At 48.2% G+C, this 23839-nt stretch overlaps 4 protein-coding genes across 11 annotated transcripts in view; all 4 read right to left on the bottom strand.

Annotated features, from left to right (window-relative positions):
* Positions 1-991: 991 nt before the first annotated feature.
* LOC129205092 (T-cell activation Rho GTPase-activating protein-like) lies at positions 992-3665 on the bottom strand. 2 transcript variants are annotated; one of them, XR_008576600.1, is made up of 7 exons: positions 3556-3665; positions 3211-3328; positions 2777-2922; positions 2236-2327; positions 1973-2149; positions 1238-1586; positions 992-1102 (listed from the first exon to the last, which is right to left on the bottom strand). XR_008576600.1 is itself a non-coding variant. In XM_054822149.1 (6 exons), the coding sequence occupies exons 1-6, from the start codon at positions 3655-3657 to the stop codon at positions 1562-1564; spliced, it is 660 nt and encodes a 219-aa protein (XP_054678124.1). In that variant the 5' UTR covers positions 3658-3665; the 3' UTR covers positions 1004-1561. The 2 variants fall into 2 exon arrangements, 1 of the variants encoding a protein (XP_054678124.1); XM_054822149.1 differs by having other exon boundaries at positions 1004-1586.
* Positions 3666-3913: 248 nt separating this feature from the next.
* Positions 3914-4663, bottom strand: LOC129204566 (T-cell activation Rho GTPase-activating protein-like; the record flags this gene model as incomplete). Its single annotated transcript, XM_054820791.1, has 3 exons — positions 3914-4027; positions 4112-4273; positions 4478-4663. Coding segments are annotated over 3 exons (462 nt in total), but the record flags the coding sequence as incomplete, so codon positions are not given.
* LOC129204565 (uncharacterized) lies at positions 4547-6827 on the bottom strand. The gene is made up of 6 exons (XM_054820790.1): positions 6676-6827; positions 6294-6470; positions 5871-5912; positions 5609-5693; positions 5452-5505; positions 4547-5147 (listed from the first exon to the last, which is right to left on the bottom strand). Exons 1-6 carry the CDS (start codon positions 6825-6827, stop codon positions 5043-5045), a joined length of 615 nt encoding a protein of 204 aa, XP_054676765.1. The 3' UTR covers positions 4547-5042.
* The window catches only part of CNIH3 (cornichon family AMPA receptor auxiliary protein 3), an 81542-nt gene continuing 64046 nt past the window's right edge, over positions 6344-23839 (bottom strand). For 4 of the 7 annotated variants that reach the window (XR_008576602.1, XR_008576606.1, XR_008576607.1 and 1 more), the window contains one exon: positions 9625-10732. The gene's annotated coding sequence lies outside the window, so the exon portion shown is untranslated. Of the gene's footprint in view, positions 6471-9421; positions 9556-9624; positions 10733-21018; positions 21037-23839 lie in introns of those variants that run through there. The other 3 variants (XR_008576601.1, XR_008576604.1, XR_008576605.1) reach the window with 3 other exon arrangements.

Below are 23839 nucleotides of genomic sequence, written 5' to 3'. Positions count from 1 at the left end.
ATTTGCAGGTATGAGCCAGCTAGTAGAGAAACTGATATAGGAAAATTTTTACTTACTGGTATAAAATGAAGAAGTCAGAATCAAATGTATTTTTTCAGCAAAACCAGTACCTCCTCCAAAGAAAAAGAGTATCTCACCTTGTCTAGAACGGTGCTGAAATGCCAAAGTATGGCCTTCAATAGCAAACGCTATGCAAGTGTATGCCTAACTTCTGTGGCCAAAGCGTTCTGACACTCACGCACGATCCAGTGGAGAAGAGGTTTCTTGCAGAAGCCTCTGTGAGTGGTTTTTGCAGAGGTATAGGCAGCCAGCTCAAACGCCCCTTGGGTCTCCCTTTGCTGCATGAATGCTCCCATTTACCTTCACAGAATGTCGACTCTCCATATGCAAAACACGATGACAGCGGAGTGTCATGTTCTCTGGCTTTGCTTTTTTTCAAGTGGTTCTTTTCCTATCATGAGTGCAGCCTGGTACTGCACGCTGAATTGCTTTCACATTAATTAGAGTAACACTACTCAAACTGCATTAACTTGGCTGCTCCATGGATGTGACATATCGACTGTTCCCCAATGGATTCTCTGTTATACAGCAAAATGAAGTGTTTTCTCCTCACAGAAAAGACTTAAGGCACAAAGCTCAGGGTCTGTTTAGACCTCTCAAATTTGCAGAACTAGATAATCTGTAAATTAAACTTTTTTTAGGAACAACATAGGAAAGAAAACAAACACAACAAACAAGGGGTCAATCCTCTCTCTATGTGAATTCACCACTTAATTCATAACCTAAGTCACAAGTACTGTAATTCATAACTTGCAACTCATAACATATAACTTGTAACTCATGCACCTGTGGCCAAACTGGTTACCTACCGAGGGTGAGCGTGCTCACCCTTCCTCCTGCGTCGGGGCACGGGCGGCCCCTGTGTCGCACCGGGATGCACCAAAGCCTCAGCAGTCCAGCTGCTGCTGGAGCCGCTTCCAAAGCTTTTTGGGTGAGCCGAGGCATTTAGGGCGCCCAGCGTGGAAGTTAATCTCTACCAGTGCCATCCGTGCGGGGGGGGGTCTGAGGAAACTGCCCGACGGTCAGCATGCAGGGAGGATGGCTGCAGGGGACAGCAAGCTGCGGGTGACGGTGGCTGCATAGGGACCTTTAGCCCTTCCTGGCCGCCGTGCCCTGCCTACGTCTTGCCCTCGCTCTGCCCTCATGGCGCTGCTCCTAGGAGATACCCAAAACTCACCAGGACCATGTCCTGGGCAACGTGCTCTAGGCCAGCCTGCTTCAGCAGGTGTCGGGCCAGAGGACCTCCACAGGTCCCTTCCAACCTCCGCCCTCCTGCGTGACTCGGTGCTTTGCTTTTGCTCCTAAAGCGCCTCAGCTCAGCCCTGACGCCCGCTGGAAAGGATGCTGGGACAAGGGACGATCCCAAGCTCCTCCCCCCCGAGGACTCAGCACAAAACAACAGCTCCCCACTCCACAACAGCCTATGGCAGACACAGTCAGGAGGGAGAAGAGATCATTTTATTGTGGACGTCAGCTCGGGGGGGCCAGGAGTCACAGCGGTTCAGCCGGTGAAAATGAATCTGCACCTGCAACGACAGAGTCCGAGAGCTCCGATATATCCACAAAGGCAGGAAGAGGCAGGACTTTGGTCCCCTCTCTTTGGGGAACACCACTTTTCACGAGGAATCGTTCACGGCCCAGAAGAGAGAGCTATGGCTGGCATTGACTGCGGGCTGGCTCTGGCGCCTTCTCCCCACGGCTAATGCCCTCAGAGACCCGTGCGCGTGCAGAGATGCGCAGCGCCCCTGTGCCAGGCAGCGGGGCTCCATCGGGAGCCCCTGGGGAGCTGCCAGGGAGTTATTGCCAAACCCCGCGCAGCGCCGGCCCTCGCCGGCCCTTGCCGGCCCGTTGGACTGCCTTGGAGCAGCGCTGAGAGTTGTGAACGATGCGGGCAGCAGAGCCTGGTACACACCTGGGCTTCCTGACCTGCTGCGCCTTCCCGCACCTTTTCTGCTTTCCATGCCCCAAAACGTTTCCTCTCTTCTTCCTCCTCTTCTTTGCTGGCTGGCCTTTGCTCTCCTCTCCCCAGGCCTCTTTTCTCTTCTCGTTTCTGCTCGTGTTCTCCTTGTCCCAGGGAGAGCCTGCAAACCTTTCCATCCCACAGCAGTATTAGTGAGGGAGTGCCGCCATCCACCGCCGTCCGTTCTGATTTTAACCAAAGCGAGCTCATTTTACCTTCTGTCCCCTGGAAGGCTCGCCAGTGCTTCTGGGCGCCCCAGGGAGTCTGCCGCGCTCTCGGGGGCAGCTGGAGGCAAAGCTGGAGGTGCCTACAACAGAGGTGTGCGAGTTGGCAGGTGGCAAGAGACGACCTGGAGCCGTAAGCGACTGTTTGCCAAATCGCCGCCTTGGCTCTCCAGAGGAGATCCCTTTGGCTGGTATGCATCAGCCACGTTTCGCACAGCCCCCCCAAAATAGTCTTGACGAAGCTCTGACGAAGTAGGACCTGAGCAAAACCCTTCTGAAGTTGACAGCTACTCCCCTCTGCCTTTTTGCAGGTATTTGGCGGGCATCTTGTTGGACCAAGCGCGTGCCCAGCGCGTTGGAGAAACAAGCGTTTGCCAGTTTTCCTTACTATGTATCATCCCGGGGCGCGGAGGAAGAACCCAAACACACCCCGGCTCTGCTGCCAGCAAGAGGCACCGCGGCCGCTTGGCCTCCTCAGAAACTCCCCTCCTCCACCAGACACGCCGTCACAGTGCCTGGGGAGCTGACGTACCTCTGCCGTTTCAGCCTCCAGCACCGTGTCTCCCCCAGCTCCTCTGAGGACACCGAGCAGAGAGCGGGGTGCACGCGGCAAGGCTGCTGCCTGACGCTCGGTGTCCGCTGTGACTGCGGGGACACTTTGCTCCTCCAAACGCAGCTCTAGAAAGCAAAAGCACGTGCGGCAAAGCGCCACCTTGGAACTAAGCGGCAGCTAAAGCAAAGCCCGCCTGAAGCCCCACACCGCCTATGGTTTCAGCCCTGTCCGCAGGCTTCGGCTCATCTTGCAGAGCAAACCCTTCATGCCCCGAGCGGCAGTGGCCAAACAGAGGCCAGGGGACAGGCCGGGCTGAGAGGACCGTGCCCGATGCCCAGCCCCGCCAGAAACGGTGCCGAGGTTTCTGGCATCCCAAGCGCCAGCCTGTGACAACCCTCAGTCCCTCCTCTTACCTCTGGATCTCTCCGTGGGGGCTGGCGACTCCTCGGCTGGCGGGCTGGAAAGCTCCCTTGCCTCCTCCCCAAAGAGTTCCCTGCAGTTCTCCATCATGAACTGCACCAGCCGTTTCACCTGCACACATCACAGCCCCGGTCTCAACCCGGCTGCCTGAAAACGGACCAGGCAGCCTCTCCCACTCCCGAGCCTTGCCTCTGCACAGCAGGCTGTGCCTGTGGGGCTGCTCTTGCAGGCAGCCACCCCACCGGCCCTTGCTCGAGGCAGGAGGCAGCCAGGGACCTCTGAGCAGCCAAGCCCCGATGGGCCGGGAAGGCCACAGCCGGCTGCTCCGTGGAGCGTACCTTCTCAGTCACCTCCAGCATGGCCTCCAGCGGGAGCAGGTCCTCGTTGGGTGGGCTCAGCAGGCTTGGCCCGACGCAGATGGCCAGGTTGCTGGAGGTCATCCTGCTGGTGCCTGCGTTGCGGCCAATGTGCTGGAGCAGGGACAGCAGCGGCTTGAGCAGGAGGAGGTTGGCCGCAGGCAACTTCTCGGCCACCCTGAGGGAACAGGAACACGAGGGTCATAAAGCAGATGTTGCCCGCAGCCGTCCCCCAGACTTGCCCAAGGCAGGTGGGAGCCAGCGGCTGTGTTGCGCAGCTCTCCAGGGCTCTCAGCCAGCGCTCGGGGCTCCTGCTCAACAGGCAGGCTGCTGCCCACGCTTACACTTTCAGCTCCGAGATCTTCTCCTCCTTGCTGCTCTGCTGCATCGCTGCCATCCAGTCCTCGTAGAGGTTGTTCACGAGGAGCTTGGAGGGGATGCTTCGGAGGAAGTCCTGCAATGCCAAGGGCTGCGGGTGAGCCTTTGGACACTCCAGGCCAGCCAGCAGCTCCTCCAGCTGCAGGTCAGAAGCCCTCACCTTCAAGACGACGGCCAGCAGCAGCGCGGGCTGGCTTCCCATGTCGACGTCCGCACCACGGTCCAGGGCCTCCCGCAGCTCCCGGCAGGCTGCCCTGCTCTCAGCTCTGCGGAAGATGCCCTCCGTCGAAGGCCCTTCCTGCTGCAGGACAGCCAGCAGCTCCTGCAGGAGAGGCAGGAGGACGGTGGCTTGGCTGTGGAGTTGCCTTCCAACGGCGCTGGCCAGGGCCAGAGCTCTGGCCCAGACCTGGCTCCTTGCTGGGGCTGGAGAGCCCAATCCCCTGTCCCTGGAGCTCCTGGGGACACCCACCACCTCTCCGGAGCAGCCGGCGGGAGGGCTGGGGACCCCCTGTCCAGGCTGCCTTACCTGGATGGGCCGGGGCAGCGTGCCGTCCTCCCCGCAGAGGGCTGCCAGGGGCTGGCCAAAGAGCGCCCTGCTGCAGCCGCAGCCCACCTGGGCAGCGGCCGGGGTCCGCCGCAGAGCAAAGGGCCAGGGCAGCCATGTCCTCCTCCTCCTCCTGCTGCTGCTGCTCCGTCCTGCTGCAAAGGAAAAGAGAGCCCGAGCCCGTCAATGGAGACCGCCCGGCCAGCGCTTCCCGCAGCCTGCCCTGCCCTGCCTGCAGCGCGGTGCTGAGCGGTGCAGCAGGACGGGCAGGGAGCCAGCGGCTGGAACCACGGCCTCGGCTCAGCGGCTCCGGCTCGGAGGCTCCTGCGAGCCGGCGGGACAGCGGGACAGCCTGGCCCAGCCCTCGCCCTGCCCTGCTCCAAGCTGTGGGCAGCAGCAGCAGCAGCAGCAGCAGCAGAGGCTGCGTGTCCCTGCAGAACCACGTCCAGCGGCCGCTGCCCAGCGGGTGTCCTTCCTCCTCCGGCTGACGTCCTGCCTTGGGGTGCCCAACCTGCATGGCGACACTCAAGGGACAAGTGAGCGCAGCTCAGGCGCTTGCAGGAGGAGCTTGCCTTTCTTTCCAAAACTCACCTGGTGAGACCATCCCTTCGTTGTTAGACGGGACCGTCGTTGGCCTTTGCTTGGGCTCAGCCTGCAAGAACCAGGCTGCGCTTAGAGAGCAGCCCCGCAGCAGAAAGGGCCACCAGCCAGCCGCCACGCGGCACAGGCAGCCTGAGCGCGGCAGAGCTGGGACCCTCTGCCCGCACGGGCTCTCTGCCCCGCACGGCAGGTTTCCTCCCAGCGCCGCCGGCCAGGACGTGCCGGCGTTCCTGGGGGCTCGCCAGCCCTCTCCGCTGCCCGAGCGGCACCGCGGGACCCTCCCTCCCGCGCAAGCTCCCCCCACTCGCCACACATCCCTGGCACAGCCGGGGCAGGGGAAAGGCAGCCCTTCTCACCTCTGCCTGGCCCTCCAGCAGCCTCTCCAGGCTCCTGGTGCTGAATGTCCTCCACTGGGCAAGAGAGGAGGAGTGGAAGAAGGTGAGCAGCGATGCCTCTGCTGCTGGGCTGCAGGACCAGCGCTCGGGAACAAGCCCCGACCAGAGAGACACTCACGGCGTGGCGGCGGCTCAGCTCCTTCTGCAGGAGTTTGAGCGATGGGAGACGGCTCACGCGGGCTCTCTTGGCTCCTTCGGGTGTCCTGTGCGCCGGCAAGGGACAGGCAGGGAGCTGGGTGAGCCCCAAGCCGCCTCTTCTCTCTTGGCAGGCAGCTCTGCCCGAGAGCTGCCCGCAGGTGCCCGCGGGGGCACCTCTCCCCAGCTGGGGAGCCGTGTTCCCCTGCCCGGCTGCGCCTGGAGCATCCCCCCCACCGGCTCACCTCAGCAGTGTGCCCAGCCACAGCTCCTTCAGCGCCCGGGAGCTGCCGAAAGAGAGGAGAAGCAGCGTCAGGCCCCGCTGCCCCCCCAGCCCGTGGGCAGAGGCGGGCGCCTGCACAGCCCTGCCCCGTGGGGAAGGACACGGAGGCAGGAGGAAGCCCCGTGGGGCAGGACAGAGGCGCTGCCCAAGCCCTGGCTCCCTCTCTCCTGCCCCAGCAGCTGCTTTTGCCCTTCCCTTCCCTTCCCTTGCCTTCCGGGGACCCAACGGGGATGCTGACTGTGGAAATGCCCCCATCCCTCCCTGCCGGCGTGCTGCCTGCTCCCTGCCCAGGCTCCGCACGGAGAGCAGAGGCCGTTCACACCATGGCGTGGGCATGGTTGGGAGCCTCTCCTGCCCGGCCAGGGGATGTGGCACCAGGACTCACCCGAAACTGGCAACGCAGGAGCCGGTGGGCCAGATGAAGACGAGGGAGGTGCTGTCCTCATTGCTGCCTTCCTCCTCCTCCAGTCCTTCTTCCTCCCACGCCACCTTCTTCCTGCCGCTCAGCACCCACAGCTGGTCCAGGGGCAGGCGGAGCTGTGGGCGCACGCTGGTGCCACGTCTGCAGAGAGGAGAGGCGGGCGGCGAGATGGAGGTGGCCTCCCTGGGGTGCCCCCGCACAGAGCCCTGTCCCCCACCTGCCCTTGGGCCGGACACCGGTGCATCCAGCAGCAAGGTCCCGGGGCCTGGGGCTGGTGCCCGGCTGTCCCTGCCCCGCTCCCAGGGCCAGGGACGGGGGAAAGGCAGCGGGGCTCCGAGGGTCTTACTGCAACTTGGCCACCACCAGTTCCTCCTGGAGGAGGAGAAGGCGCCTCTCGCTCCTCCTGCGGCCCCGGCTCAGCCGCACGTCCGCACTCAGCACCGCCTCGGCCTCGCTGAGAGCCTCCCTGCCCAGGGCAGAGCAGAGAGCGGCGGGCATGAGCACGGCGGCTGCCGCGGGGGCCGGCCGTGCCCGCGCGTCCCCGAGCCACGGGGGGAGCCCACCTGGAGCCGCGGCAGCAGTTGGCCTGGCCCATCCCGCCCGCGACTGGAGGACCCTCGCCGGGCACCAAGGATGCAGCACAGGCGGCGAGGGCGAGGATGGGAAGCGGGGTGCCGGTGCCGGCAGTGGGTCAGAGCTGCTCGGCCAGAGCCTGCCTCCTCCCAGCGCTGCTGCGTGCCAGCACAGCTCCGTCCTGCTGGCTCTGCGGGCCGTTGGCTCCAACTGACCAACGCTCCGAGCCCAACGGAAAGTGGGAGGGGCACTGGGGGGGGCACTGGGCTGGGGGTTCTCTCCAGGATGGCCATGGCTGCCTCGCACTGGGGAGCCCAGAGCAGGACACAGCCCAGGGGAAGGACCACCTGCCTCCACCTGCTGGCAATGCCGATGCCCCCTGCCTTGGGCTTCGCCGCGGGTTCCTGGCCTCCAACGCGACTTGGTGCCACTGCTCACCAGCCTCTGGCCCCGGCCCCTCAGCCACTTTTCCAGCCATGGCACTGCTCAGCAGCCCACGGGCTCTTTGCTTTCTTCCAGCCCTCGGGCACATCTCCCCTCTGGAGCGGCCTCGCAAGCCCGTCGGCCAGCTCCCGCAGCCCTCCAGGGTGCACCCCAGCAGGGCCCACCAGGGACTGGGGCATCCCCACTTTGCTTCAGCGTTGCCCCATCTCACCCTCTGCCACCTGATCCTACCGCAGCCTCTTGCACTCAGGGTACCTCTTCTTCGCTCCAGCCTTTCCCCCAGCTCTCCAGGGCCTGGGCTTGCTGGAGGCTGGTCTTGCCAGGACCGTCATGCCCCAGGACGACTGGCAGAACCCAGAGCAGCCCAAAGGGCTGCCGCGGCCTCGGGAAGGCCGGGAGGGTCTGAAGACGGAGCAACGTACGTCCCCAAATGGGACCCTATGATGAGCTTGATCGTGCTATGATTACCTTTCTTCACAGGAGCTTGTACGGGGCTATGTTTTGCATCGTTGCCGAAACGGCCTTGGGACCCCAGGGATGCGCTACTTACTGCTGAGCAGAGCTTGCACAGCGCCAAGGGCTTTTCTGCTCCTCAGGCTGCCCCGCCAGCGAGCAGGCTGGGGCTGCACCAGATGCTGGCAGGGGACATCTGATCCCAGCTGACCAAAGGGATATCCCACGTTGCCATACGACGCCGTGCTCAGCAGTGAAGCTGGGGGGGGAGATGGAGGTTGGCGGGGGCTGCCCTTGCTCAGGGACGGGCTGGGCATCGCTCCCTTGGGGGTCAGCAATCGCTTTCGTTTGCATCACTTGTTTCTCTTGGGCTTCATTTTCCTCTCTCTTTCTTCTTTGTTGCTGGTTTTCCTTACCGCTTCTTCTTTTTTTTAATTATAAAACTTTTGGGATGCATCAAAACCTTTGCAGTCTGCTGGTGGAGCCGCTTCCAAAGCTTTTTAGGTATGGATTTAGCCCTGCTGTTGTGAAAACTCATCACTTTCAAGAGAAGTACTAAATAGGTAAGGACAAGGATTTTATTCTTAAATAATACGATGTATTTAACCATGTGTTTTAGAGATATGGAAACTCATGAATAAACCCCTAAACATACTGCATCAGGACTCACAATACTGCAAATCATGCTGTTCCCTGATAAAAAATCATATTGTCCTTATGAAACACTGGCAGTCCTGGTCCACACTCTTTTTAATATGAATTAAACACTTTTATTCTTCCTTTAGTGCTTTAGTCAAATTTCACTTTTTCAGTGTATGAAATTCATTTATGGTTTCTTTCTTAGTTTGCAGGTACCAAGATCACAAAAATGCCTCAGAATTGGCCTTAATTGTCAACCTCACGGTCAGCTCATCTGGCAGACCATAGACTGCTGGGAACTGGAAGGCAGCATAAACATCATACAGAGGTGAGCAACAATTACCATATAATATGGCAACTCTTCTTAAAAAAAGAACAAGAAAAAAATGCCATGTAGACTGGCCCCTTGTGATTTTCAAATAAACTTCACTTACTGTTATATATAAAATTTTCCACCATATGAGAGCCGAGCTTTTGCATTAAAAGGCAGAAACTCCCAATTCTTTTAAAGTAAACGGCCAAGGCTTTTCATGACCTTGCCTTCTGCAGGATTTATTTTGTCTTCTGAGTTTCATTTAAGATGGAACAACAAATGCTGACGTGTGTCAGCTCTGCAGACTTAACTGAGACTGAATTTCTAGCGCTCTGCAGGGCTAGTCTAGAACCTAGTAAGGGAAGTCAAACAAGAGCCTTCGAACAGTCTTAATAAAGAAGAAAGAAGAATTTTATCTTCTTTAAAAGCATGGCTTGTACAGTAATCTGCTAGTCAAGCTACTGATGTTAGACTCCACTAAAATTTATATGTTCTAATCTTTGAAAAAGCCAGAAGGGAGAAGCACATACTGGCAACAAATATGCAGTCAGGTGCCCGGTCCAGCTCTTGTTATTTTTTATTTTTATTTTTTATAAAATGAATGTGTTCCATGTAACACTCTGAAATTCTTCACAGAAAAGTGTTTTGCCAACATGTTGGCAAAATGTTGCTGATCCACAGTTTACAATGGCTTTCATTTTTCCCTATTATTGAAAAATGTCAAAAGCAGCAAATTGGACTAATTAACCTGAAAGTAGACAGCTTTCATTCCATAAAACTCCAAGAGATTCTGGAAGAACAAACCTAGGAAAAATATGATTAGGAAAAAAGGAAAAATTAATAAGTTGTTAGCCACGGATTTTATTATGAGAAGTCAGCCTTGTCATTGTCCTACGGATGGTTATGTAGCTCTTTGCCTCTATCCCTCAGCAACTCCAGTCAGTCATTGACTGTCAGGAAATGACTTTACTATCTGTCATTACAGGTTATTCATAAACTTGACGGAATGCTGAGGTCCAGGCAATCAGATGATTAAAAATCTAGTGCCTTAAATAGAAATATTAAATAATAATTAAAACTGTCATCCATTAATGCATAAATACAAGCATGCACACAGAATTTTTTCTCATTTCCATTACCAGATTGCTGAAAAAATATTGAACTGACAAAGATATATGTCACTGATTGATGATTCATGCCCATCAATGTTCTCATTTCTCTGGGCTGGAAGATTCAAGCTGAAAGCGGTATCATGAATAATGTTTATATTTGTAGAGTAAACTGTGTATTCACAATACAGTAAAAACTTCACTGCTGTTGGTGTAGATCATCCATAGGAAAAAGAAAGGATTTAAGGGAAGAAGAAATTGTTTGGTATTAATAGTGACGATGATAATGCAGATTTATATAACTGTAATAAGTTGTTTAAAGAAAGATATTTTCTATTGTGCATCCATTAAAATAAAACTGATGAAGCTGCACACACAGTTCCAGTAGAGTGATTTTAACTCTGTATCAAGAAAAACTTTTGAAACTTCCAGTTTTCTCTGGAAATGTCACACTGGTTTCTACAAGCTAGTCATCAACACTAATCCAGCATTCCTGAAATGAAACTCCTCACTGAATCTTATATAAACCCACTTTGTAAGCATTCTTAAAAAAGAAAAAGAAAGCCTAAGCACTATGCTGTATTTCCATTAACTGTAATCATATCAGGGCACCGTCTGTATTCAGGCAGCAGAAGACCATTAGATCACACATTCTTTTGAGCACAACTCCCACTTTGTCTGAAGGAGGGAAGCAGAGGGAGATGCACCACTGCATTGCAGCAGCGGAGCCACCACGAGTTGTGTGTTCTGCCTACCTTTGTGTTGGAGCTGGGGAGCTGCACCCTCTGCGTGCTCGAAGCTGCAGCTGAGCTCGTGTTCCATACGGAGCGCCCGGTCAGAAATCTCTCTCTCCACACTAACTATGGTCCTTCCTTAGACAGGATCAAATCATCAAACAATAGAATGGTATTGGAATAACAGCTGAACATATATGACAATATTTACAGATAAACAGGAGGAAAGATACAGAAAAAGTAACAATATTTTACAGGAGCCCTGAGGTGGTCTAATTGTGGCCCAGAACGAACAAGGTATCTTGCTTTTATTTATCCACATATTTGCCTCGGCGCTGCTCCCTCTCACCCCCAGTACTCCATGTACTTGACGTAGAGGAAAGCTCACTGTACGGTAACCAGGAGATACCAGAAACTGCTTTCTTCCTCGTAGGTGATACACACACACGTTACTCCAGATGGAAACACTCACGCACACACAGATGGCAACAATGGCCTCATCCTGTTCCCTCTCTGGCTGGTCAGGATGAAGGTCCATGAGTGGAAAATATACGCGCACATGTACAGCATGGCCCTAGCAGCTGTCCCTTGGATCCTCTCAGATCCAGTTGCCTCATACACAGACACAGACATGCAAACCGGTCTCAGTCAGCCCCAGACCCCATGGTCTCACTAGTAGCTGGCTTGGACCTCCTGGTCCCTCCAGAAGCCACCTTGTGACATTGATCCCTCCAGTATCCAACCCAGACTTACAGCCACCTCGATACCTGGCTCTCAAGCCTCTTATCCTGCTTGCCACTGGTCCTGCTTGATAGACGTTAGTGGTCCCGCCCTGACACACGCACCCAGACGATGGGCACAGAACTCCATCTCTCCTGTTATGGACACAAAGACACATGGGCCCCTGCTGTGACCCATGGTCCCTACCCCAGTTGCTGGCGCACACATACACGGAGAGCAGAGTGTCCCTTCACTCAGGATAAGAGTCAGAAATGGAGTTTAATGAGAAGATGGGGCAGACTGTGCTGACAAGATGAGCAGGACCAGCCTGCTTACACGTGGCTGCCCCCTTTATCCCCTTATCCTTCTATTTTCTCATATTGTCCCTCCTCAAACGACCTCGATCCTTCCCTTTGGTTCCTCTTCTAAACATCCCATCATAGGCCTTGTACAATCCCCAAATGTTCTTCCCGTGAATCCCATACCCGCAGGCAGTAACCCCTTGACTGAGTTATTGGGGCTTCCCCCATCTGCCATGGTGCTTCTGTGCTGCTTTGTGTCATGGAGAAGAGTCCTTAATCGCACAGCCTAACATAACCTGCTTAAGGAAAAAAAAGTAATTATGATTAATGTATTGAGCGAACTGTTATTAGACAGTTTATGTGTTATAGGTGCTTCCTCTACAAGATTCAGTAAATGTATACAGGGGTCACTGCCTGAGATGTAGTTTTTTCTCTGTAGAAATCTGAGGTATGTTCTCACTAATATTACAGGTATATTGTTAGAGGATTTCATCATCTGAAACCATGTCGAGGACAAGGACAGGGACACTAGATAGCAAGGACCAATCTTTGAATTAGCATGACAGACCAGTTTTGCATAAAATTGCACAGTGAGGGAGTGATCAGGGACTCACTTATCTCACGGGAACACTGGGAGTTTATTTAATCTTTTAGTTAAATCATGTCTAGATCATCACTTTTACATTCTTAATAATTACTATAGGCATTTCTGATATAAATTGCATCCTGTGTGGTTGAACGTAATTTCAAATTTTTAGTCTAATTAAGGAGTCTCAGACTCACAAAACTTTAATTAATTGTGAAGTATCTAGACAGCATGTGTGTATATGCTTGCTCAAAATAAAACAGCTAGAATTTTTTTCCCTGGTAGTTCTGGCAATTATGAGTACTGAACACTAGCTCATAAGTGGAAAAGTCGTTGCTTTCCTGTCAAGTTTGCCCAGACAAAATATACATCCAAGTCCTCTGCAGCATCATGTTCCCAACGGTCAGTGGGAGAGCAGCTTCATTATGTGGAATTGCTTTGTCTCCACTGCATGACGTCACACACGCATGATGTCAAACACTGTGGGAAGTTCTGTACCTGCCCTTTTCCTGTTAGATGGCTTGCTCTGACATGCTGTAAGTTATTCTCATACTTTGGAAACCAACCACGATGTACTGCTGTGCTGGTTTAGGCTGGGATAGAGTTAATTTTCTTCACAGTTGCTAGTAGGGGGCTGCGTTTTGGATTGGTGCTGAAAAGCGTTGATAACCCAGGGAGGTATTTGTTACTGCTGAGCAGTGCTTACACAGAGCCAAGGCCTTTGCTGCTTCTCACCCCACCCCACCAGCGAGTAGCTGGAGGTGCACAAGGAGTTGGGAGGGGAGACAGCCAGGACAGCTGACCCCAACTGACCAGAGGGATATTCCATACCATATGATGTCATGCACAGCATATAAAGCTGGGGGAAGAAGAAGGAACTGGGGACGTTCAGAGCGATGGCGTTTGTCTTCCCAAGACGTGATGGAGCCCTGCTGTCCTGGGCATGGCTGAACCCCTGCCTGCCCATGGGAAGTGGGGAATTAATTCCTTGCTTCGTTTTGCTTGCATGCGCAGCTTTTGCTTTACCTGTTAAACTGTCTTTATCTCAACCTGCGAGTTTTCTCACTTTCACTCTTCGATTCTCTCCCCCATCCCACCGTGGGAGGAGTGAGCGAGCGGCTGCGTGGGGCTGGGGTTAAACCACGACGAGTGTGCTCTGTGTCTCAGGCCACAGGGAAACCATTGCTGGCGTGCTACAGAATTACCTGGTCCCGTGCCGCGGCTGTTTGTCTGGAAGTGCCATACCAGTGGTGTGATCTCACACACTTTGTTCAGACCGTGTACCCGGATAGTAAAAATGAAATGCTCTGGGTAGCTTAGAGCTACTACAGGGCTAGTTACATGCAAATTTAGTCCTCATTTTGCCTGAGCAGTGAAATTCATTCCATTTTGATTTATTAGGAGCACCTAATCTGGTGTAATTGCTATACAGTTATTTTTCAACTGTTGCTATCTTGAATTATTAAGAACTGACAGTTCAGCAGAGTAACAACGTTCATTTCTCTACAATCACGTGAACATGTGAATTCTTTGCTCCGGCTACATTAGATGCACTCTGCAATAAAGATTCCTCCAGTGGCTGAGGACTATCACTTCGGCCTCCAATAACATAAATCAGAAAGAGTAAAACGTACATGAGAGGTCATGAACTATAGTGCTGAAAAAAAAAAAAAAAAGACTGGATCTGAAAAAACTGTCTCTACACTAATTTAAGCTGAAAAGGATGAGTGACTTACTGGTGTTAAAGATGGAAGAGTAAGTTTTCCAGACTTGACCAAGACAGATTTTAATAAAGCCACAGTGCTAATACAATAAGAATACAGAAGACATGACCAAGTTGAAATTGAAGTTAAAAAGAGATGTAACTGAAGTTAAATTGTGCCTAATTTTGTCATTTAGTGTTATGATTGACTGGAAATGGTAGGTCTCCCATCTAAAAATCTCACAATTTTGAATACAGGTATTTAATAAATATATTTAAACCCCTCTATTGTTTTATTCACCTTTTAAAGAATGACCTTCTTGCTCATAAAGAGGACAGTATATTACTACAACTATGCAACTAATCATCAAAGAAGTGATGCAATATCATATTTTTCTTTAAAACCAGACCCAAGGATTTGTTTTAGGAAGACTAGGTATGCAAATACCACATTAATTATAATAATGCAGACTTTTGTACTAACACCTCACATATAAATTGGTTTTAGTCAACTGAAATTGATATCTTAGTGCAGTCCATTGCCAATCAAAATAAGAACATGAACGTGCAGAGCAGTTGCAGAAGTGTGTAACGCTCTTCAGAGCCACTGCGTTGTCCTGTATCGATGAATACTAAGACGAAAGGTCACTTTTGCTTGAAGAAGCCTTTGTAGTTAAGAGCAGAATGTATCACATGAAATCCATAAGATATGCTGGAGTACTGTGAACCCACTATATTTCTCGCAGACTGTCATCAACTCTTATCAGCTCTTTTCTCATTAACTGCCTTTGACAGCAAGCAGCACGAAATGCAGAGTAAGGGTTTGCAGACGTGGACTAGGAAATAGTTTTTACAGTAGATGACTGATATGTGAAATTAATTTTCAGTTTTAATGTTGATGCATCAGGATTATTTTTTTTTCTGGTAAAAGAGTTTTATTAAGCCATCATAAATTGATCGTTTGCAATTTGTGTTAAGGATGAAGACACCAAAACTGTAAGAATAAAACAATTCCAAGTCAGTCCAGGCAAAGACAAGATCATATGCAAAAAGTATATGAATTCTTATGAAGAAAAAATGTTGGCTCAGTGAAAACACTGAGGACATAATTCAAGATTTTTAACAGAAGGGAAATCTGGGATATTAAGCTTCTATTCAAGAAACTAAGAAATGGTAGCATCAAATAACCACGGCTGCAAAGAAGCATGAAACCCCCAGAGAAATGGTCATTTCCTCTGCTCAGTCCCTTTAGTTCTCTAAGTAAAATTCAGGCTATGTTGAAGTTAATGGGGGGGAAAAAAAAAAATTGCGAGAGGGAGAGGGGAAAGCCCTGTGCAGATTAGTGGCAGAGCTGAACCTCATTCGGTTCCCTGAACTTTTCTTTTGCCCAAAGTTTCCACCTACAAATTTCTCCCTAGCAGGGAAGAAAGGCGCTTGGGAGATGCTTGTACACACACATTTTCCGTATAGCCTCTGAGCTGTTAAATCTGAAATCAGAAATACAATCCCCAAAGGCTGGAAATCCTGTGTGATAATTTTGGTACTAGAGCAGGTGTTCAGATGCTAGGCAACAGCGGCCGTACAATTACCTCCGTAAAACACTAATCAGACCCGTTACGCTTAATAAAAACAAGTCAAAGTTTAATTCACCGTGGAATATGCAGCCCTTTGGTTCAACGCATGAATGAGTTTGAAAGGAGCAGGCTGTTACAATAAAAACAGCAGACTGAACTACTAGCTGCTTTTCAGGGAAGAAAGCATAATGGAGCAGTTTGGGCTTAGAAACTTTGATGGATTAAAAGGTGTGAAGAAACCAAATGAAGAACAACTTTGCATCTTATCTTTAATGTCACGTAATGTGGAATTTATAAGCAAATTTAATTAAAAAACAGATACGGAATGATCAGACTTCAGTCGTGACAGCAACAAGCTCCTGTGGTGCTTATAATTATCATTTATTCCGTGCCATGAGACAGGTCTGATTAGAAATTGAAATCAGCAAGCTCAAGTTCAGGATTGTACTTGCCACGATTATTTTGCTCCTCTGCTCTGAGTAATAGCAAGCTTCCCGGTCTCCACACTTGGAAATGTGTTTTCTTGGAACTCGGGTGACCAGTAAGAAACATACAGGGAAAGACAGAACAAAGGTATTTATCATTTTAAATTCCCCTTCCTACTCGTCCATTCTTCTCCCTTGTTAAGTGGATTTTTGCCTCTACTCCACCAATTAATGTAACCTGATTACGTGTCTGCTTCTCTTGCCCTCTTTATTCTTTCCTCCTAATTGCAGAGCACAGACCCTGAATTTACACCTTTACCACCAGGTCCTTCTAGCTCAGTGAGACAATACGCAGACCCACCAAATATGTACGAGTTATGCTCAGATATCGTGGTAATACCCAAGTACTCCAGCAGCTCTTTGAACCAGTAACTGCTGACCCTTGCCAGGCAACTCTAAACCCCACGTTATGCAATCTTATGCGCCAAGAAATAAACAGCAGTCTGTTGCACGTGTTGGTTTGCCTACGGATTTTGCAGTTCACGCAAGTGTTCAGAGCCAGAAGTATCTGCCTAGCCCCTTTTTATGCAATAGTTAACTCACCCTCCGCGTACATCACAGTTACAGAAAGCGCACAGGTGCATTTAGCCATACAGTTAATATAGACCATGAGCTAAAATTACATTTCCTATGTGGTATTTCCTAATTAATAAAAAAAACCCTGACGAATGCATAAGTTTTGTTGAACATGTTCCCTTTGATTTGATTTACGCTGTAATAAAGCTGTCATGCTCATGCAGCACTTAAAAGGTTTTCCGATCCTTCCTCCTCCTGGAAGTCTCATCACTCAGTCTGCAAGATGAAGCAGAGCATCTCCATTAGTATTCACTGCGTGCATGGCAACACTGACCTAGTGTCTCACGTGGCTTTAATATTTTAGAGACATGCGGATTAAACTCCATAGGAACACAGCACATAATAGTGGCAGGGCAATAAGGGATGAAATAAAAAAGATTAAAAAAAAAATAAATCATATCCTATGTGACCACACGTCTACATTAAAAATAATTTTACTGCAAAAACAAGCAGTTGACTATGCAACAAGTAATTAGGCAAATAGTGTAATTATTCTTTGTCAGAGGATGTTTGCTGTGGCTAGTGGATAGCTGATAGTGAGAGTGATAGCTTAGAGGATAGCTGGTAACTTTGTTTAGTTCCTCCATTACCTGCTGTTTAATCCAAGGAACATCAAATGTCATGACTTCATGGGACGAATGACCTGGATCACAAGTACCCACAGTCCCCGAGCAGACACCAAATATCTCATCAGTAAGATGGAATTTTGAAAGTAGTTGTAGGGACCTATTTTGAAGTTCAGACTGTTTGACCTTCACCCCTCTGTCTTCTTGAATCTCCAGCTGTGAAAGGACAAGAGCTGATGTCACGTAGCTGCTACAGGGATGCAGCCGTTTGCTCGGCCGATGCATCCGGTGTGGCAGAGGCCAGCGCTACTCCTGCGCGTCACGTCTTTATTACAGCACGAATACAAGTCAAAAGTCCCCTCGATTCTTAGAAGTAACGTACAGCACGTGAGCTAAATGTTATTAGTAAAAGTTATTTATGTTACAGAAATAATTGTTCCGTGCTATAAAAATAATAAAGTGGCTGCAGGATAGAGACATGGGTATTGCCATGAAATGTGGTCTGCCAGACTGATGGATGCTTCACAGAAGGGACCGATTCTGGCATCTTTAGGGTTTTTTGCATTTTTAGCATTTTTTGAAATTATTTTTTAGCAATTTTGCAGTTTTACCATTTTTTGCCTTCCCCCCCCCCCCCCCCAAGTTTTTGCATTTGTGTGGTTCTTACAGGTTTTGCTGGTTTGGTGGGTTTTGTGTGATTTTTGTGTTTGATGTGATTAAGCATGTTGTAGCATGTTATACTGTTTTCTGCATTGTTTACTTTTTTGTGTGTGTTTCTGGTGGGTTTATTGTGGGTTTGTGGGTTTTGTGCACTATGCACACTTTAGCAGGCTTAGTGTGTTTTATGTTTTAACTAATTTTTCTATGTTTCAGCATATTTTAAGCATGTTTTATCAGGTTTATCAGGTTTAGAAATTTTTTTGCATCTATAGCTATTTTGTGAGGGTTTTGCAGTTTTTTGCATTTCCCCGCCCCATTTTTAGTGGTTTTAGCAGTAGAGCATATTCCTTTTGCCTTTTTCCAAGCCACAGGATACTTCTTAGCAGCAACAGAAACAGCAGGGAAGCAAGTCTGTCCCCTGGCTACATCAGCCTAATCATCAGTTAACTCATTTCTAAAGATGAACCAGCAGATTTTCCCCAAGATACAAACAAAGCAACAGAGAAAAGCAGAGAGAAAAAAAATTTAAAGAACAGCAATTTTTAAAAAAATTATAAACAGAAATTAACATTTTTTTCTTATTTCTCACCTCTTGTCTCTAGGGAGTATTTATAAATCTTTCCCTCTTCAAATGACTGGAAGGAATTTGGAAACCAGAAAGCCAAATTAGGCCTTGGGCAGAATATTCTCAAGTTACAAATAACGCAGTAAAGAGTTTGGTCTCATTTTGAAATCAAAATTGTTTTCTGAGAACATAAACATAAAAATGAGTTGTTTGATATCTATTACAGCTTGGGCTCAGACAGTAAATTTAATGTATAAAAATAACAGCAATTCTACTCTTGCTATAGTGTCAGAGCACAACATAAATGATATTAAAAGTTTGCAGCTGTTGCTTTTAATATGTTTTCTGGTATGGAGAGAGGAAGGAACTTGCAATTCCTGCAATAAATGAAATGCTTTTGTAACAACCAAATCCAAACCAAACCAACTCTAAATCAATTATGTTCTTTGCCTTAGGATTTTAATCTCAGCCCTATAAATTATGGCTTTTGCACACTACTAGTGAGAATGACCCAGTCCCACCTTGGGAGCCATGGTTCAGAACCTGGAGAACAAAACCATAACATCTCCTTCAGGACTTGCTGAAATTTCAGCCAAACTTTCTGATAGCATAATAAATAGCTAGCACGTCATGTTTTTTTCGCTTTTAACAGCCATTTTTTGAGCTGGAAATGTAATGGAATTGCTATACCACTGTGCAACCCCAACTCGCCTAATAAATTAAATACTCCAAATGAAAATGAATGCATTTTTGATCCACTATTACAAATTGTTTCTATAAGTCAGAACTCAACCTGCCGTGCTGCTGAGAGCAAAAATTGCTCTTTGGTAATTGAAATGAGCGATCACTTGTCAGGCACCAACATTAGTTCTGTGAGTTTTCACTCTCAAACAGATTCTCAAGTGAATTAACTTCACTGACCTGAATCAGAGGATTACAGGAGCACTGTTTTACAGACCGCCTTAACCATTGTCTCCCCCTTCACTTGCTGAATGTGAATAAAACTCAGTAATTCTGGTAACTGTCAGGCAACCAGTATATTCCTGAGAGCTGTCATTCAGTCAGACCTGAAAGACTTCCATGCCATGTGTCGCAACCCGCAGGTCTACGAACTGCTCCGAGTGCTACCAAAATGTATCGGATTTCTTACAAACGGGAGCTGAGCTGATGAACTTGTTGGGCTATTATGCAAATAAGGACTTAACAATTTCTTAAAACCAGTCATCCAACGATACCATTTTAAAGGCTTCTGCTGCCAAGGCAACTTTTGTAGTATGACATGCAACACGTTAAAAATTCAGAATCCCTTGATTTCAAGGTAGCCAGCATTTGTGAGCTTTGGTATCAATAATGTTCTTTCCTCTCTGATGCTTTCCATCTGGAAATTTCCTTTATTATTACAAAATCCTTTATAATTTCCTTTATCATTACAAAATCGGGTATTTCAACATTCACTCAGTTTTAGAGAGAGGGGAAAATCAATGTTCTTGAAAATAAAGTGATGCCTCATTGACATTAAGTCATTAGGATAATCAGAAATAAACCTAGGCTTCTCTGTCATGTATTTAAAATATTAAAATATGCTGCCTTTCCTCATTAGAAAAGGATTTCTTTTGTTAGTGAAACGTGTCACACTCGATGTATTCAAATTTCTTTGCAAGCTATAGATAAACCTTACAATGCAGCGGTGAGACACAGTATCTTAATATCCGTTGTAAGAGTGAAATAGCAGAAGTGTAGCAAGGTTAGGCCATCTGACCGTGATCACACAGTGAACCTGTGTCACAATACTAGAGTTCATCTGCTTCCCAAATTTGCAGCAATGATACAGAAAATCCGCCTCAAAAGGTCTGGTGGGCCTGTCTCAGATGACCACCTACCCATAACATTCATTATTAAAATAAACCAGCCTCCTCGGTTTGGAGGAAGAGAATTGGCTGTTTGGGAAGAATAGATTTTTGCTTTTTCCTGAGTTTTCTCTTCCAGTCCCAGCAAGAAAAGAATAAAGAGATGATCCAAATACTCTGACTCTCCGAAAAGACTCAGTCCAGATTTTAAGGCCAGGGTAGTTTTGATTTTATCTGAAGGGCTTTTCTCATTCTCATCTAACACATAATGCCCTGAATGCCAGAAAAACAAGTCATTACTTTCCACGTAGGGTCGGTCTCTAACGACTCCAGTGGGAGCTCCAGCAGCTTCACCTGTCACGGTTTCAAATGTTTCTGCTTGTGACCACCCACCCTGCCCCACGCCAGAAGTAGCAGAGGCAGCAGATGTGTGCAGGCTGCCCGGACAATTCGGTCTTCAGTATTGTCATATGAGTTCAAATGGCGGTAAATGTGAGCTGATACCTGTCACTGAAATGGATTAGGGAACACTCACACAAACCATCTTGTCAGCAGGGGTGCAGGGGCAGTAGCTTCGAGAAGAGAAATGGTGATAAGCAACTAGGTAAGCTGCTTGAGTCAAGTACCGATAAACCACTGCAAGGAGACCTGGAAAAGCAACTCCAGTGGTGGGCAGAGACCTTTGCTCGGGCAAATGGCACACAGCTTTATTTCAGTTTTAGAAGTGGCTGGTTTGGATTCCAAATCCAAATAAGGAATGGGTCCAACTGGTTATCTCAGTCCGATCTGCCCAGCTGGATATCTGCCCAACTGGTTATCACAGTTGGAGAGCTCAGGCAAGAATTCTGCTTCATGGCAGCTGTAATTTAAACACAAAAAAAATTAAACACGCACAGTTGCATGTGAAGCAGAACCATGAATAACACAGAGAATACAAAAATGTTGTTCAAACCACCCAAACTAAAAATATATGCAGTTATGCTATCACGAAAAGGGAGAAAGGCCAAGATGAGGCATAGAAAAATAAATGCAGAGAAACACTCAGAATTCCAGTATTGATCACTTAAAAAACCCAACAAAATAGATGATAGAATTTGATAATGAATATTGTAAAGGTAATACATCAGGAATTTCTGTCTTGCCAATCTCATTGCCAAAGAGAATGGGGACTTTCAATGAAACTGGGAACACATTCCAAAGCAGCAAAAGATTTTTTTTTTTCCGAAACAACATTGAATAAAATGCTAGACCCCATGGCAGCATAAATCTAAAAATTTAGTTGGAATAAAAAGGTTTTGATATTTGCATATATATAAAGAATTAGTTATAATTAATGCTTCAGGGGCTTGCACTAATCTCCAGCTATAAGAGGTCAGGATGAGGCTTAACATGATGGACAGATCATACCACATCTATTAATGCAGTTAGACGTTCCTCTAAGGCTTTGGCCCCCATAGGAAACAGATTACTGAGCTAGACCATTCGTATGAACAGCCAGGCTTGAACATCTGCTGATAGGGTCATCCCAGGGACATCATAGGGCTTAGGGTTACCAAAGATTGGCATCTATCACAGGATGAGGTCAGCTTCCTCTGCCTGCAGTGAAGACACAGAGCAGCAACCTCATCCACACTCTAGTTTCCCGGGATGCTGCTGTCCAAGCTATGCATGGACCCCTCATATAAAGACACAAACTTCCCATTTTTGCGAAAAGTTTTATCTCCAGACATCACCTGGCAGAAACTGGAAGACAAGCAATGGAGGAAGCTTTCCAAGAAGGGACAGAGAGACAGCTAAAAGTTGAGCCACTGCAACTGGTTGTAGGTGGATCAAGAATCCAACCAGTGAGATGGATCCTCATGTCAAGAGGGGTCCCTAGTCACAGTCAGTGATTACACAGACCAATACTATGAGAGTTTTCTGAACGTACTGGAGAAACCATAGACTCAAAAGTCAGGCTTAAAAGACAACACATCACTTCCAATGTCACATGGTAACCTCTTTCACCCACTGTTGATGAAGAAGCATTCCTGATAAATTCCCCTCTGCATATGTAGCCTGCTGGTTAAGTCACCAGTGACTGAAACTGAAATTTTCATAGTTGGGTAGAATTGATAAATACCTGTCTACCCTGAGAGGATATAAGGAGTTTGTAGCCTCAGTACCCATCAGCAGTAGATCATTAAACAACTTGCATATTTTTGCTCTGCTTCTCCAGGTTTACTATATCACTTTAATGTATCGCTGAACCAAAACACTGGAGAAACAAAGCTAGAAATGGCAGAGTAGCCCATCATTTAACATCACAAGAAAGCTGATCTCAGCATGGGCCAGCCAGTAGCAGTTCCCAAGGAGCCACTCCAGCAGTCAGAATCAGCAAGGTAGGATGGAGTCCTACCAAGAGCCCATCACTCCTTATCATTGCCAAGGACGTGGCAAAGCAGCTCTGCTCCATTTGGGCTTTGTAAGGTGCCAAGAATCTTTTGTTGACCAGTTGCTCTGTCTTTATGAAAGCCTCGACACTAGTCAGCTATGCAGAGATGCCTTAATACAGGTGAGAAATTATATCCAGTGTTTCTGCAAGTCATAAAGCTCCAGGGCAAACTTTTAAAACGGCAGTTTATTTTTGTAGCCAACAATATTGGTGACTACAAAGGTCGTGCTAATAGTAAACAAATTTCCAGGTCCTTGAGTTCTCAGTGCTTGCATGCAGGAGTTCAGACTCCAGCCTTTAGCAGGGCGAGGCACAAAACCAAGATGACAAAAGTAATGTCCTCATTTGAGAACACACTATTTGTCTCTGATAAAATTTGTACCAAGCTCTAGGAACAAGATACCTGCCGGAGATATGGATGTTAAAGCATGTTGCAGAGAGTAAACAGAGACCTACGATTGTATGAAAAAAGCATCACCAATTCATAATTACTCCCAGTACACCAGGATCAGAGATTGTCTCTAGACATGGTCAATGGATTCATTACACTTAAACAACAATATATTTTTAAAAAATCATTAAAAGGATCCCTGTAGTCTGGTAGCTTTTATTGGGATTTCTCTGGAAAACAGCCTCCTAATGTTTGCTACATAGGCTTTCATTTACACTAGAAACACAGGGACAAGACTTTCTAATGCAGCAACGTATCAGTGCTCAGCACTGGGCTGAGTGCTCATACAGGAAAAAAGTGGATACAGTCATAACAAATTATTTCTGAACTTCTCTGAAGCTTATAAAAGTGCTATTACAATTTGAAGGAAGCTTGACAAGGTTCATCAAAGATTCATTGCTTGTTGTTGTAGACTTCAAATGATGAATGAGAGAAGGTACATTAAAATTCTGCCGCTGCTGCTACCACTTCAGGAAGCTTTTGGAGGATAAATACTGCTTCTACTTAAAGGCAACAGGTTTTGAAAGAATGATTCACATTTTCCAATACAACTTCAGAATCTTATTTAATAATTAATTTTAAGGGACATTGCCTGCTCTCGTAAGGCAAACCCATGACATAAAATACAGCATATTTCTTCACAGCTATTCAAAACCAAAGCGCTGGCTGCTGCTGTGACAATGAGAGTGCTCTGTATGACAGGCAGGACTCGTCAGCTTTAATTTTTCACCCACAGACCTTGATAACTGCATTTAGGTTTTCAAGGCCAGAGTCAAA

This window comes from Grus americana, chromosome 3 (assembly GCF_028858705.1).
Source record: "Grus americana isolate bGruAme1 chromosome 3, bGruAme1.mat, whole genome shotgun sequence".
Taxonomy (NCBI): domain Eukaryota; kingdom Metazoa; phylum Chordata; class Aves; order Gruiformes; family Gruidae; genus Grus; species Grus americana.
This window is presented reverse-complemented; position numbering and strand designations above follow the sequence as displayed.

What these genes read in the sequence shown, in the direction of transcription:
- LOC129205092 (XM_054822149.1), bottom strand. Translation starts at nt 3,657, where the DNA reads ATGACCTCCAGCAACCTGGCCATCTGCGTCGGGCCAAGCCTGCTGAGC. An exon ending in TGCTGGAGGTGACTGAGAAG is followed by an intron (nt 3,329 to 3,555) that starts GTACGCTCCACG and finishes TGATGTGTGCAG; the next exon opens with GTGAAACGGCTGGTGCAGTT. An exon ending in CAGCAGGTCAGGAAGCCCAG is followed by an intron (nt 1,587 to 1,972) that starts GTGTGTACCAGG and finishes CTGTCGTTGCAG; the next exon opens with GTGCAGATTCATTTTCACCG.
- LOC129204565 (XM_054820790.1), bottom strand. Translation starts at nt 6,827, where the DNA reads ATGCCCGCCGCTCTCTGCTCTGCCCTGGGCAGGGAGGCTCTCAGCGAG. An exon ending in TGGCTGGGCACACTGCTGAG is followed by an intron (nt 5,694 to 5,870) that starts GTGAGCCGGTGG and finishes GCCGGCGCACAG; the next exon opens with GACACCCGAAGGAGCCAAGA. An exon ending in AGCTGAGCCGCCGCCACGCC is followed by an intron (nt 5,506 to 5,608) that starts GTGAGTGTCTCT and finishes TCTCTTGCCCAG; the next exon opens with TGGAGGACATTCAGCACCAG.